A 16678-nucleotide genomic window follows, 5' to 3' on the forward strand; every position below is an offset into this window, starting at 1 on the left:
CAACACACACTCTCTCACCTTCCCATACACACACGCGCACGTACACACACACAAAATCGCACAAATTCACACACCCCTGTGCTCCCAAACACACGCTCTCTCTCACCTCCCCACAAACACACACACACTCTCAAACACACACTTAATCACAAAACACACACATACACAAAAGCAAAGTCAAGGATGCACCAGCAGCACACACACACTCTAACACCCCCACACACTCTCTCTCACCACCCCACACGTGCACACACACAAGTCCCAAATACACACTCTCGCTCACCTCCCTCTCAAACTAACACACACAAGCACAACACACACAAACACACACACACAAAATCACACACAGGCTGCATACAAACTCCATGTACCCATTAGGTTCTCCTCGTCTTGTGTATCTGTGCCAACAACCGACTAATAAAATTGAACAAGATATAGTAAAGAAACTCTCTGACAAACATTTGGTTAGCCCATGAGCTAATTAAGTTACTAATTAACAAATATGAAACAGATATTGTGTAAAAGCACACCAGAGTCTACGGCGGAGGGACGTGCATTCTCTGTTTAACCTGCATTGCTTTACAAGTGTGAAAAGTTCAACCTGAGGCCAACGTTCCCAGCAAATAAGGGTTAAGACATTCCAAGACTGACACCAAACAAGACGTCGATGCCCGTACATGCGGACTCTGTGAGCTCCCCTCTGACATTTCAAGCCTCGGTAATTGCCTCGGTAATTCTAGGGTTTGGAGACAGCCGTCAGCGCTGAAGGGGTCTGTGAGCCTTATTATTTAGGCAGAGACCCATCAGGGTTATATGCAGCAAGCATCTCTTGGTGACAGTGGGGTCACCTTCCACGCCCACATTTCCTGTGGCAGGCAGCAGGCCAGACCTTCTCAAACGGATTATGACAGGGCCACTGACTGACAGCTCCACTCCCTCCTACCACCAGGTCAGTCGTTAATTAGAGCAGTGATAAACTGAGCAGGGGACATCACAGCATTCCATAGAATGTGCATGTGTTTTCCAGCTCTTTCCCTTTTTAGCTTCTCCACCCTGCCGAATACCCCTCCCCGTGCTGCACTCTCCTTCGTCTGTTGATCTGTCTCTCTAGTGTGCTTCTCCTGCCAAAACTCCCAGCCCTCCATGTAGCTCCCTTGTTCACTCGTTCATATACTTCTCCCCATAACTCATGTTTCTCTTTCCCTCGCGTGTTGATTTCCCACCCCACTCAGCTTTATTTTTATTTTACCCCCACACTCCCATTGTCCCCACCCACTGGCTCCCCTCAATTTTTGGTGGGTGCATCAATACATTTTCAGCAGCCCCTTCGCTTTACAAACAAGCATTGGCATAGCCAATAGGTCTCGACTTTGGGACCTTATAAATATAAATATATATCAAAACAAAACCCTTTCAAAGTCTTTAAGCATAGGATTAGCACAGTGCCATCTACGCCGAGATAGAAAAGGACAAAGTCTTTTGCCATTTCTACAGCAAAGTTTTTCAGCATAGGACTAGCACTGTGCTGTCCTTGCCGAGCTGTAAAATGACAAAAGCCATTTATCACTCCAGGCACTCTAGGCTAATCCTATGCTTAAAGACTTTGATAGAAAAACAGACATTTGAGGTGAGCAGATCTAGAGTGTCGCTGGTGTTGAGAGTGCTCTAACAGGAGCTGCTTTCCACCTAAACTTGAGAACTACCCAGAGCTCTCTCCTTCTTTTTTGCATAATTTATGCGTCACTCTATGCCTGAAAGGGTTTTGTTTAGACTTATACTGGGTGCTCCCTTGTGTCTGGACAATGTTATACCTCTCTGAAGAGCTCTAATTAGAGCGAAACACTGTGTCAGGGGTTGCTTTTACTCATTTCAGAGAGTACTCCATATCTTCAAATCTAGACGCCGATTTGAAGATATGGGGTACTCCCTGTGTTTCTGAGTAATTCAAAGTGCAGATTTTGGATTTTAAAATGCCTCATCATTAAGTTAAATATGTATGGACTCATCGTTGATCCTAAGATGTGAGAATATTATGACTAGCCTTGAGAGAGCCCTGGCTCCACCAGCCACATGGGGCGAAACACGTGTCGGGTGTTCGTTTTTCCCCTACATATTTGTCTAATGAAAATAATAACGAGTGAAATGGATGAGATAAACAGTTGAATAAAAAGAACTTTTGTCACTCAAATTACCCAGGATTTATGAGTGTCATTTGAATAAGGAATTACCCTGTAAATAACATACATTCCATTGGAAAGGAGGAACACTTGCTCACAACTCTTCCCTCATTTGTTTACTTAAGGCTGTTAAGGTCCAGAGCATTAAGCGAAAGTTCCCTTGAAAACTTTAGGGATTCATATCCAGAAACAGGATCTCTGGGCCGTTCATTTCCTTTTCTCAACTCTACAATTTATTATTATGCATGTCCGCATGACATAATATTGCACGCCACGCACCCCATGGTTTTTGGCTTTGCCCAGCATTGCCTTATTCTGTATTTGCCACACAAAACAACTATTTGCTGCTCCCATATTACTGTGCAAAAGAAACTGTTGATGGACGGAATGCTGGACAATGCAAACATTCACCCCCAGTCACAATGATCTGGGTTAAATCCATCATTCTTTTGCTCACCACACCACCCCAGTTTGGACCCAGCCATAAGCAAATCAGTCTTGACCCTGTTCCTTGTAGGAACAGTCCAGCCCGAACTGCCAAGCCACGTTTTCCCTGGACCGGAAACAAGCATCCTGGGACCAGTTTCAGGGCATCACCCTTATTACTGGACTGTACCACTTCCTGATGCTGCTAACCTCGTTTGGGCGATAAATGTTGTGACATTTTATATTTTTATATTTGGTTTTCTATGACGTAATCTACATTGTCTTTTGTAAACGATTTTAGGTAATCATACAACAAAGATTTTACTGTGCTTACTTACTTACTTACAAATAAAACAATGCACTTGAATGCAGCCAAGAGTGATTAACAGTGGATCAGAGTAATTCAAGCATTCCAGCAATCACCTTTTTGGTTTTCTTAGTACGTATGCAGAAAGGCAGCATCATTTTCAGAATATACACATTCTATACAGCTATATTGGTAGTCGCCATCCACAAAAAGAAAGATTTCAGATGAGTTTGCAGTGTTATTGAGAATCTTATAGCAGCACTGCTCTACTTATTTGTAATTTGCTCCCTTACAGGACATAAATGTTATAATAACTCAGTCTAAATATACGAAATCATATTGTGCAGGCTATATTTTGAGGATGGCGATAGATAAATATATGTAGGGCATGAACGGATACCCAGAGAGGTTGTTCTTGTGCTTAAACTAGAAAATAAGGCTTGTTTGAAAAGCCAAGTTTATAAACCTTTACAAATTTCCCATTGCTTGCTTCATTGTGAAGACATAAAGGAGGGAATTCCATTGTTTAGTGGCAAGGTAGGAAAATGCCTTGCCTTCCTTTCAGGTGTGAAAGATCTGAAAGGTGTTCAACAGAAACGTGTCTGCAGACCTTAAAACACAACAAAGGACGTATCAGCCCAGTGCTTTGCTCCTGAATACCATGGCTGTGTAGTCTTGATACCACTTCATGCCTCTTTCATCTGCCAGCAGACGCCCACTGCCCCGTTATCTCACTCTTTGAAATTCTTTATAATCCTTGCTTTGTTTCTTTGCCACTGTTTTTTCCACCCTCTGTCTTTTCTCATTCATGGTTTCTCTGTACTGCCTTGGGTCAAAGACACCCACAGAGGTGATAAATTGGGTATTGTCAGCTTAAGACATTAAATAAAAGCCCAAATCCCTGATACATTTAGCCAGGAGCGAAATGTAAATGTTAAAGAGGGTAGGACTGGGCGCGGATCCCTGGGAAACACAAAGGACAGAAACCTGGGAACAGCGAGTGAGCACAGTTTGTGCTCTGTCATTCAAGAATGAGGCCAACCATTCCAGTGCTTTTCCCTAATTGCTAACTTATCGAAGACTCTGACAGAAGACAATAAGAGCAACCATGTCAAGGTCTATGCTTAAATCAAACAGCATTAGTGCAGCAATTCCGCCCTTGTCCAACAGAATTTGAATCTCATCCAACAACACAAGAAGAGCAGTCTCAGTACAATTCAGGGGTGAATTCCCACATGCGATTTGACCAGAATTTTATGTCGCAAGAAAGGCAGAAAGTTGGGAATTAACTTCCTTTGCTAGGACCTTGACTGGAAGCGGAAGTAAAGAAATGGTTGATATATGCTCATCTTCTGGTGATCCGCTGTGGGATTTTTAACAGCAGAATTACTAATGTTTTCTTCCAGGATACTGGAATGGTAGCTGAATCTAACAAGGTGTTGAAGAGATTCCCAAGCACAAGACTTTCAATTACCTTGTGGAAGTTAGTGGCAGGACAAAGGTCAAAGAGTGATCCTGACTTGCCTTGTTGAAGTTAGTGGCAGGACAATAGTCAAGAGGCGATCCTTGTTTAGTCAGGATTCAAAGTGCCTCAGGATTTGTAGATGTGAAAGTGCAAAAGGAAAGTGCCAGACAGACAAAAGATAGACAGTCCCTCTTCCTTTCCAGCATTGCATCAGCAGTGTGAAAAGACTGCTTTATATTCAGTATTGTCGTCTCAAACTACTTCGAAAAGACTTGCATAGTTCTTCCAACTGAGCATGAGTGTTGCATTCAATGGAGGTGAGAAAAGATGGTTTACAATTTTGAGGACTTCTCCAAGCAAATTATCACCTGCTCTGATAAAATCTGAATGAATTGACCACTGCACCTTTCTACTGAGCTTTTTGTACTTTGTAAATCCTCCTTGGTGAAACTGTTCAACTATTGGAGTGTACTCTGCTCTCCCCTGCTGATCTAAAGGTTTGTAGTGTCTTTGGCTTCAGCTAATTACCATGAACACCATGGTGCTGAGGGTGATCTTCTATTAATAATTTTTGTTCAATAGGCTATGGTCATGCAATTATCATAGTTGATGGCATTGAGGTTCATATCTAAGCTGATACCAGCTAAGCACAGATAATTAGTTTGATATTTCTTTGGGGAAATGTCAGACGTATTGGCCAAAGATAAGTCATCTTTGAAAGATTTTTAGTGGGGGCACTGTAGTGGGGCTAAAAATGATACAGAATGGAACACCCTGATGATCTGTTTAGAGGAAACAAATAGGCACATCAGTTTTTACAATTGGAATAAAAGATTAGGTCAAAAGTATGTTCCTTTGTGTGTGGGTGAAGATACTAATTTAAACAATTTTAAAGCAGGCCAGCGTCACTAGTGACATCATGCCAAATGTTAAAATTTCCCAGTAACAAGAAATGTGTGGTCTTAAGAAGAAAAGGGGAGATAAGGTCTGCAAACTTGATCCCAAATTAAGACACTTCCCCGGAGGCCTCTATGGCATACATTCCCTTTTTTATATTTAATCTATGTTTATATTCTGTTTAGAAGGTATCTTTATATTGTTGGTTTTTTTTTTTTGCAGAGTTTTATATAGCGCGAACTAGACCCAAACCGAATCAGGTATCAGAGCGCTTTACATAGCACCAGTTACGTTACATGAGGACACATGTAAATATGATGATATAGCCAGAATTATAACTTTAATGTTAAGACTGTTCAACAAATTAAAGCCTGAACAAGACCAATATACTCCTAAACTCACTAGAAAGAGAGTTAAGACAAACAATATAAAAATATGTTAGGGTCAGAAGGTTTAGACTTAACTCAAACAAACCAATATAATGGGCGCCCAGCACTGCACTCTGCCACAGGATGCTTGGAGCTTTCTAAAGTGCAAATTCTGTACATTGCTCATTGAGTTCTGCATTTTCTTGGCTACAATAACCCTATAAAATGTGCATTTTTAGTTTCCCTCATCACTTATATTTTTGCAGTTTCAGTTGTTTTTGTAGATGACATACATGTTGATTCCTAAAGCGTCATTGTACTAATACGCTGTGTATGTAGTGCAACACGTGTGTATAGGTGGGTGTGTTTGCTTGCAACATTTGCAACAATTAGCATTAAAAGTTAAAAATAGATGAAAATACATCGTTAAAAAACAGAATAAAAATCAATTCCATTTTATTGCAATGCTCGTAAAATACATATAAATGGGAAGCAAATAACAACTACTAAATTCAATTGATAAGAACTGCCTGAATAAGTGTCATGTGTGATCTTGCAAGTTCCCACCTAAAATCTGAGTTAGATTTATCAAGGAATCATAATAACGGTTTTATCACTCCAAGATTGAGCAGTGAGCTCTTTTTGTACTTCTTGTCCGGTTAAAATGGCATTCCCCCTTCATTATTGACCTCCTGGGTGCTAGACAAGCATTTTGGGAGTAGATTGGCAAATGGCATTTGATTGATTTTACAACATTTATCATAAAAAAACTAAAACTACACACATCAGCCAAACAATTAACCTTGTCACTAATTCCCGTTCTACCATGTACTGATTAAACCTCGCCAGTTTTCCTTTAGCCTGGATTCTTTGATGCTGAGGAGAGGGTGGACATGCTAATTCTTTATGGAACGTGATGAAGGCAGGGGCAAACCAAATGGAGAGAGAAACGTGTTCAGGAACCTTTAGACTGCAAATGAGACATTTGAGTGTGTGTTTGCATTTGTAATACCTCATCTTGCGAGGAACTTAGTCTAGGAATGTCAACCTCTAGTAAAATGCAGCTTACCGTCAGTAGACCACACAGATACCATTATGGTCTTATTGTCCAGGAAAGCTTAAACATAACTATATACTCTTGATTAACCAGTTTAGGGAGGCCAAAATCACCCAGTAATACATTGCTACTAGCAAAATGCTTTAGTAGTAGCATCTTTGCAATTGGCCTGAAGCATTCAGTTGTCACGAAAGGTTTTTGTACCTATGTGTGTGTATGTTTGTATGTATGTATGGAGTTTTTCTATAGCATGAACCTAGCCAAAAGGTAGCAGACCGTTGTATAAGTTAAAGGTAAACATAAAGTTAACGAGTGACAGGAGAAGTGTTGGGGCAGTCCTAATGGACACATGGATGTTGTTCTATTCTGTGTTCAACAGCTCTTGACTCTATGGGTATGTTCTTCTGTACACTGATAATTTCACTCCAGATTTGACACTCACCCAACCACTCTGTTTTGTCCAGTGCACTGTATTCTACTTTTTACTGATACTTTCACAACTGCTTTGTTACTTGCTTATCTTGTTCATTGCGACTGGGTGCTGTTCTGTGGTATTAGCACTCTGTGTGTATTCCGCCATATACGTATCTCGTCCATCTTGTTCAATGTATGAGGGTGTTAGTCTGTGGTAGTCAAGACAGAATTTACAGAATATTAATACTAGTTGTATTCCAAATTTGTTCAGTGTGTATATTTGTGCAACTCTATGGTAGTCTGTGTAAGTTCCACCACTAAAATATCACTCCATATGTGTCCCATCTTCAATGCTTATAGGTACCACTCACTTGCATCCAATATTGACCAGTGTTCTATACAAAACACTATTAAATGTATTCCATATTTGTCCGCATCCATCTTCCACAATGTGTGTGGGTACCACTCTGTAGTAACGAGCACTATCTGTGTATATTCTACTGTATACTAACAGTACTACTCCAGGTTGCTTCCTCATTCATTTTATTCAGAGTGTGTCGGCGCCAATATGTATATTATACAGTACACTAATAGTTCTATTCCAGATGTGTCTGTTATCCATCTTGTTCAATGTGTGTGGGTGCCCTCTGTTGTAGCCAGCATTGCTCGTGTATATTGTACTGTACATTTATGTATTACACCAGGTTTGTCCCTCATCTATTTGGAATGGGTGTAACTCACCGGGCATTGACAAGGACCATGTTTATTTTACTGTACCCCAAAATTTTATTCTAGGTATGTCTCTCATCCACTTTGCTCAACGTGTCTGGCTCCTGCTTTATTTCTGGGCCCTACTCTTTGATAGCCAATATTATCTGGGTGCTTTCCTCTTCTTTCCACGGATGAAAGTGAACAGCAGCTGTGGCAGTTCATGAAACACAGTAAAAGTTGATGTGGCTTGTGTTTGGCATCTGTCCCTTCAGAATTAAATTAAGAATGCAGGAAAAAAGTCATTTGAAATGTCTGCTCATTTTATCCCTATTGAAAATGAGCAGAGTCGATCTTGAGATTTGATACCCCTTGATTGACGTCATATACTAGGCATTTAATATGTGTCATAAAACTTTGGGGATGAAATTGTCACATGAGTAATTCCATAATTACCTGCAGTCTCCGGTACTTTAACGAGGAGAAAATGCGATATCATCTGATTACCTACGTATTATTTTACAATATTTGAGGACATTCAGTCTAACTGTTACTCGTACACTTAATAGGGATTATTGCTTGTTGAAAAAAAACCTCTTCCTGAATGTAAGAGCAAAAAGAGCGTATGTTTTCACTGATATTCATATTTTTAGTTGGAAAGCAAAGAAAAGTTCTGTAGGTATTTAACGGAGCTGGTGTGATACTGCCTCCGTTTTATTTGTATCTATATTTAGTATTAGATCAATAGATTTTATCAACGGGTGCATCTCTTGATTTTGCGCCTCGCAATTTGCAACAAATTGCGAGGTACAAAATCAAATGTAGAACAGTGTGTTTAACACTGTTTGCGATTCCCAATGGGGTCGCAAATTGCGAGGCTCATTAATATTCAGGAGACACTCGCAATTTGCGAGCCCATTGGGAATGACAGGCCCTCCCAGGGATGGTGGCCTGCTGGGCTTAGCAGACCAACATGTCTGGGACTACTTTTTAATAAATCATTTTTTCTTTTTTTAAATGCAGTCTGTTTTCCTTAAAGGAAAACGGGATGCATCTAAAAAAATGTAAAAAAGAAATGTTTTAGTATTATTTTTTAAGGGCAGGCTGTGGTCCCTGGGACCACTGCCTGCCCTTAAAAAATTATTTTGCATGCATTTGGAAAGAAGAAGGGGTCCCCTGGGTACCCCTTCCCATTTGCAAATGCATTACCACCTACGTGAAGTAGGTGGTAATTGCGAGTGTTTTGCGACGAAATTGCGGTCGCAAAACATTAGTACTTGGGTTTGAGACTCGCTATTTGGAAGAGTACGCCCCTTCCAAATAGCGAGTCTCTAAACTCTTTTTTGCGAGTCGCAATGCATTTGCGACTCACAAAATTGTGTTTGTACAGGGCTATGACAATTTTAACATGCACAAACGGGTCGCTAACCCGTTTGTGCATGCTAAAATTGTTCGTACATCTTGCCCCATATCTACTAAGATATGGTGCTGTCTTTCTCCCTCTCTATTTGTACTGGGTCACTTTAGGCTGCCATGCAGCAACTAATACACGATTGTAACATCGTGCAAGGGTTTCTGCATGCCGTCCAGTATAGGTTGTTACCGGGTGGAGACCATTCCAGTACAAAAAACATGCTTTAATACTTTGTACGTGTGCTGTACAGGGCAGTACACATGCAAAGTTGGAAACATTTGGAAAGTTTTAAAACTAGCTCCACTGGCATGCCTACCTCAAGGAGGCAAATATTTTTAATGCACATCCTTGTCTACCAATGTTAGAAGATATGGATTTTCATCGAAACCCATGGGTCCATAGGAATGCCCAAATATCACCCATGGAACACCAAATTTGAAGCAAAGGAGTGCAAAGTAGCGAATAGCACTAATTTGTGTTATTTTTGGTCAAGTTTCCATCACATACCCTGATTTGCTTTGGAAAGTAAATACCACCACACACTTTGTGCCATGTTTGTGTTAGACAAGTAACGCAAACCAGGTGCAACGTATCAGTAAATATTGACCGAGGTCCAAAGCATTGTGAGATCAAAGGCAACTCAAAGGAGCATAAAATCTGTATGAACATTATTTTACTGTTGTGTCAAGCCTCGGCTGTCAGATGAATCTGTAGAATGTCAAATGTATTCGATGTCCTGCATCTCATCAAACATTGTGTTTCATTTTGTAGAAGAAGAGAAAGCAGAGTTCACGCAACGATGATGACGAGGATGCAATCAGTGTCTGCAGCCTTGATCCAAGTGATGTAAGTGAAATTTCTGCTGGTGTACCGTGGGGGTGTTGTGGTGGATAGATGACTCTGCCATTGTGTCTTCTCTCCTGCATATTTCAGTACATGTTCTTCTCCAATTATACTTATCGTAATATTGAACGCGTTTGCTGTATAATTTCGGGCATGTTGGATCTGCTTTATTCGTGTGCATGGCATTACGGTATTGTAAACCAATGGTTCAAATGTGTAGGGATCTTCGCAAGAGCATCCTCACATTAAAATTGTTGGATTTCTATCACACATGTATGAAGCATACATTTTCGGGAAAGCATATAATGTTTATTGTTTGAAAGAGAAGCACAGTAAATGTACTACTTGGGATTAATGCACTTAGTGAGCGAGGAGTAGTTACATCTGAAGACTCTACTTTGGATTAAAGTACTAGTGATCCAGACAGTAGTTACGTTTGAAGATATGCCTCTCTAGTGTTGAAGCTGATGAACTATCCCTTCTTTTCACCTACTTTGTTAATCTGATTAAAGAATCACTCCCTGTAAATTAAAGTAAGGGCAGGAGGTGTGTCAAAGGATGTTCGTGGGGCTTTCCATGCAAATGTGGTACAACTCCTATATTACCCTTAGGGATGATATAGAGTGTAAATTCATCCATCATGTTTATCAACACATCTGAGTTACACCTGAACGGTCAAGGTCTAAGTGCTGCAGAAAGCATAGTAAATTGCACCAATGACACCGGCCAGATGATGGGTGTTTTGGAAGGAGAGACATGTTGGAGAAGCTTGTTAAAATGGAAAACCTAAGGAAACCAAAGGTTTGCACGCTATGGAATGGCTAGGAAATGCACACAGTGTTGGGAAAAGAGTTGCATATGATTTGTTTGTGGAAACCATTCACTTACAGATGGGTCTTTAGAAATGTGTATGTTACACCTGTGAAAGTTAGCAGGTCTTCATACTGAGCCACACAGGTTGGGCTTGCATCTACGAAAGCATCAAACAGGCAACTGTGACATTTCCTGACATCAGGTCTTAGAGGGAAGAGAGGAGAGAGAATGCAAGCTCAAATAAATGTTTTGCATGGGTAGCACATAGCATGTGGCACAAGTTCACATTAGCAAATTTGAATTATCTCTGCATTCACTTACAATTTTCATTTAGTTACGTATGGCCCTTTCTAGTTGGACATATGTCAACATTTAAATATGTTGGAAGCCATAAAGAGATCCTGAAATGTTCCATTTGGCATACACTCTCCTGTTATTTTACATCTATAGTCAAGGCTTCAGTGCGTTAAGGGCTAGCTAATAGTTAATGAAAACCAAGCCTCCAAGCCTCCAAGACCAAGCTACTGCACCTCCTGGACACAGGAATCATTGCTTGCAAATGTTTCTTAAAGTTTCAGTTGCTTTGGGACACAATGATATAAATGAAAGTCAAAACTCAAATGACAATGTTCACATACTCCTTGTAACATATTGTGAAAACCCTTTAAGAAGAGCTGAGAATATTCATTGGACACTAAATACTTAGGTGTTTTTTAAAAACCTTCAAAACTTCAATTAGGAAAGTAAGAGATTCCCTACCAAACTACATCCTTAGTGGCCAAGAGGAACCAGGACACGTGTATCACTTCGAGCCAGTCCTTGCCTTTTTGTCTCAGCAGCACTCTGCATACTGAGATTTCTGAGCCCAAATTTACTATGCGAAAAGCAAAACTACCATTCACAGAGTACAGCATAATTTAGGTTGAAAAGGTAGGACTGGATTAAGGTGTCACTCAAAGCATGGGGCCACTTGGCAGCTGTGAACATCTTTCAAATAACGACAAGGCTTAATATAAAAAGATCAATAAATTGATTGTAAGTGGATTAAAAAGATCAATGAATTGACTGAAATGTAAATTGATCAATTGAAAATCTTACTTTATGGATAGTCTCTGAAAGGACACCTATAATACAATAAATTGCGCCTGTGATTTTCAACTGGTTTGCAGAAGTAAAGGTGTACAAATTTATTTTAAAAAACAGGCCCTAGGTATGGAGAACTCAAGATATCCGTTGTTGTCAAAAGAAATAATCAAACCTACATTTTACTTTGCAATTCTGGTACTTGTTGTTGTTCATTTCCATTGGGAAAAGCTAAACATACATCTGAATACAAGGGATAAATCAGGAGGAGCTAACCTAAACTGGCATGGAGTGCGTTCTCTATATTATATGTTTTTTATAAAAATATCAAGGTGTACTTTTGCTTGAAACATTTATATTTTCACTGTTCTACTGAAATGAATGTCTGACCTTGAAAGAAAGAATATGCTCGAACCTGATACAGGCCACCGTTAAAGACCTCAACATTAGTTGTGCAGTTGACCCATGTCTGTCTTGAGTTATTCATCTAATAATTTTTTTCTCTCAATGGTCTTTGGAACCTGTAGTTTAAATATTCTCATAATCAACACAAAATTGCATGTCCTTGAATGGAAACAGTATCACGACTGGATACTCTAGCATTGCAGACCTTTTCTGCTTCTGACAAAGTATCAGTATTACAATTTAACACTGCATCACATAGAGGGTAAATCAAACCATTGGTCTAACCTAGCGACTTCTGCGATGCTTTACAGATCTTAGTGCTAACCAGAATAGACTATGGGAATTCTACGCTGGTCATCAAACCAGTATCCTCTCTAGCCCAATCAAGCTTGCTCTGAACCTAACAAACCTTAATAACATTAGTCTGGGAACCAACATTTTCATAACTCATGATGTGGCAACCAAAGCCGTCTTTGGCAAAGGCCCTTATCTGTGTTCTTTGAAAAAAGCTTAAAACGCATCGTTTTTTGCTTTACCTTGATTTTACTTGCTACCTTTTGGCCTAATTCACCCAGAGGGCATTGTTGTCTTTCTTGTGCCAGTATCTCTACAGCTATCTTTCTCTTCCCCTGCTTACTCTTTTTTTTGGGGGGGAGTTTTATATAGTGCGAACTAGACCCGAGGATATCAGGTATCAGAGCACTTTACATGAGCACCAGTTTCGTTACAGATGGACACATTCATTTTTGATAGGCTCAGGGAGATTAAGTGATTTGCCCAGAATCCAGGATGTTGAGTGTCGCTGCCAAGAATCAAACCCGGTTCCCCAGTTTCGAGGTTGACGGCTCTAGCCGTAAGGCTACATCCTGTTCCCTGTCTCCATCCTGTACACCATCCTGATACCTTTCTCTCAGTTTTGCGTGCTTTATTTCTACTGCTCCTCCCGCATTGCACTCCTTGAATTCACCAGTGTACATCTTCGTCATGCTCAACTGTAGCTAGTAAACTGATGACTTGGTTCTAATGCACAAGTTGAGTTGAAGTAATATGTTCATTGATTAGGACTGTTGCTTTGTTCATGGTTAGGAATACCTTGCATCACACTTTGATCACAGTAGTGCAGTATAAAACTGCAAAACTAAATTAAGTAAGCACTGCAAACCTAAGTATATTACAGATCTGAATACAGAAAACATGGCTTCTTTAAGTTTTTTAAGTCATCTTGCCTCTCAAAAAGATATACTTTCCGTGCCATTATTGATGAATTAAGCACACACTAACTACAGTGAATTTATGTAACCATTTCTGAAAAAAAATTGTTACCCTTAAAAGATAGAAGCTGCAATGGCTTGGTGAATCAATGCTTGGTAACATCTGTCTAAATTCAAATTTTAAGACGAATTTCACTGTTGTGGTATATAGAGTATCATTATAAAACATTATTTATCAAAAGTAATAGGAATAACAAACTTTTAAATACAACTTGAACCGTATCAGAAGTAAGGAAGGATTGAAGACGATAACTAATACTGACTGTTATAGCTGAGTGAAGAAAAAATTTGCTACCTGCACAGTTCTTTTTGCTACAGATATGGGTTTTTATAAATTTACAATCAAGTGTCCGTAAAAAGGCAAACAAATTAAAGGTGCAATAGACGTTGTAAACCGCTTATACAGAAAGGACAGTATCTTTTCCATACATCCTGTTTCATCCACTTCTGCTGTCATTAACCAAGGGAAAGTTGCCAGATTTAAACTTTGAGCATAAAGAGCTACCTCTAGATTAGCCCTGAGAGGGTAAGGTGTAGGTACTGGCCAAGGAGATCCTGCATATCTTTCTTTTCCTTCCATTTTTCATAGTTTCCTCGTGTTTATGCACAAAGGCTCTTGTGCGTTTGTGAGATAATACTTCAGAAATTAATCAATCGACAGTGACAAGCGGGAACCCACTTCTACCCAAAGCGAAGGAGTATTTCACTATTACCTGTAATCGTTGAGTTTGAAGTGCCATGTCCCATGTATGGCAGAGTGCCCTGCAATTGACTGATAATGACTTAACAGTCCATTCAGGTGGCTATCAAATGCAAAGTAAGAGGCTATCTTTTTTATTTGGCACATGGAAAGGTGAGGTGCAAGAGTCAATATCACTCCTTCTCTTGCTCGGTCATTGTTACTCTTTTACGCCCGGCTCTGTTCACTTGTCAAATAACTCTTTTATGCTAAAAGACCTTTCAGAGGTAATTGGCCTTGGGCCCAGTGTCCCAATTTGCCATACGTCTGCAGGGCATGCAGGAAGTTGTCTTGTGTGCAAGGCTGAAGTAAATTGTATATCTTGTGTTGGAAGGAAGGTGAAACAATATTGAATGCTTGCATGACCTCGGACATAACAGATTTGCTGAGTGTCTGAAGACTTGTATGGTTCTTAGGCTATGATTCATGATAGCTTTCAGACACTCAATACATCAGTGGCTACTAGCATGCAATTAAGAGGCTTTGTGCCAATCTAGGGAGACTCATTTTTCTGCAGCAAACTGACCAAGTGTAAGAGCAACAGAGCCTTCAACATTGGCTGCAGGTGTGCCCTCTCACAGAATAGCTCGTGAAATTAAATGCTTCTAGCAAATTCCTGCCTTTAACACAGCTCCAAATACTTCAAAAACATCTGTCATTCTTCCATCTTTTTTAAACTCTTCTCACTCCTCTGGAGCTCAGATCTCAGAACCTGGCTGCTCAAGCCAGAAGCACAACATTTGCTCAATTGGAAAGTATAATGACCCCAACATAATGACCTCCTACGATCTCCCCATACCTTTGCCATATCCAATCTTCCCACAGTGTCTCCTGTCACCACCACTACCATCCTACCTGATCCCATACCTGAACCTTTCTAGATTAAGGAGTAGTATCAGTTTCTATTTTTTGTAACGTAGAATTGTTATTAATGAGAACAAAATTACAATTTTTCTGTTGCAATTGTAAAGTTGAACACCATTTTATTACACACTACTATACCCTGCAGTTTTTTTGCTCTGTTTTGGAAACAGTAATCTCATAAATGAATAATTTAAACAGCTTAAGATGTATATTTAAATGACTTCACAGCTTTCGCATATTTATGAAAATGCAAGAAAATATACATTTTCGCATTGCACTGTTTTCTAATTGCATTTATATATGACTTCATACTCATGATTATGTGGTGGATGCAAAATATCAATGTATATATTCATCTCTTTTAAGAAATTGGGTTATTGGTTGAGGGGAGTGGAAGCCCCACTCAGGCAACAACCACAATCTTTGTCAGGGTGAACCACAAAAGTCACTAAATTAACCTGTGCTTAACACTCTAGTAGCTTGCCACAAAATGAGTCGGGCTTAATTTAGAGGCAATCTGTAAAATATTTATGCAGCACACAAACGATGATAAAGTGACAATGCAACACACGAAAGATCCCAAACCAATTTAGAAAAAGGGAGTACATTTTAATAAATAAAATGATACCATAATGATAACAATCTAATCTGTAGAAACGAAAATATTCAGTTTTAATTTATTTTTGTAAAAATAGCTCTGAAAAGTTCAAAGCACCGATCGCAGTCATCTTGTCACGCTAGATGGGGGAATGTCACAAGTGCAAATGACTGCTAAGGAGAATGGGTCAGGTACAGTGACTAGGTTAGTCCCAATAAAAAGTTACTTTCAAAGGTCCGGCACGAAGAGTTCTGTTGGAGGTGAAGGGTCCCATGGGGAGCAGGGAGAGCATCATGGATGGTCTTTGCTATAGAGAGAAAACCAGGCAAAGTGTTGTCATAGACAGTCGTTGCTTTAGTGCAAAGAGCAGGTCTGGCATTATGGATGGTCGATGCTGTAGCTTTGCATTGGCAGTCACCGCGGGATGTTGTTGCTGTGGCACGAAGTGCCATTCTCATGCTGGCAGTTGCTGTAGCGCAAAGAGCAGGTTTCACTTGAGCTTTTCATTGGTGGTCATCGCAGGCAGCAGAATTTTGCTGTGAACTGGCCCGTTTGCAGTTGCTTAGAGCAAGGACATCAGGATTTCACCGTTAGTCTTTAGAGGAGCTCAAACTGATGGTAGCCAAGGGTCTAGGACCACAGGGGGGGCACCGCTTGGTTATCAGTATCTTTCTCCAACAGAGGCCATCGGGGCTCAGCCGTGTCCAGTTGCAGTAGGTTAGCGGTGCAGTTGAAGGGGGCCCTCTGGAGCTTAGTGTGTCCCATTAGCTTAAACAGGAGGTCAGCAAACTGACCCTTTGTGTCACTCTTGGATATCCTGAGATGAAGG

General features: G+C 40.1%; 1 protein-coding gene across 2 annotated transcripts in view; it reads left to right on the forward strand.

The window, feature by feature from the left end:
• ARHGEF3 (Rho guanine nucleotide exchange factor 3) overlaps positions 1 to 16678 on the forward strand; it is an 800814-nt gene that overhangs the window by 448194 nt on the left and 335942 nt on the right. For both annotated transcript variants that reach the window (XM_078661575.1, XM_078661576.1), the window contains one exon: positions 10005 to 10079. In XM_078661575.1, coding sequence (XP_078517701.1) covers positions 10005 to 10079 — 75 coding nt within the window. The remainder of the gene's footprint in view (positions 1 to 10004; positions 10080 to 16678) is intronic.

Source organism: Lissotriton helveticus, chromosome 9, assembly GCF_964261635.1.
Source record: "Lissotriton helveticus chromosome 9, aLisHel1.1, whole genome shotgun sequence".
NCBI classification, from domain to species: Eukaryota; Metazoa; Chordata; class Amphibia; order Caudata; family Salamandridae; genus Lissotriton; species Lissotriton helveticus.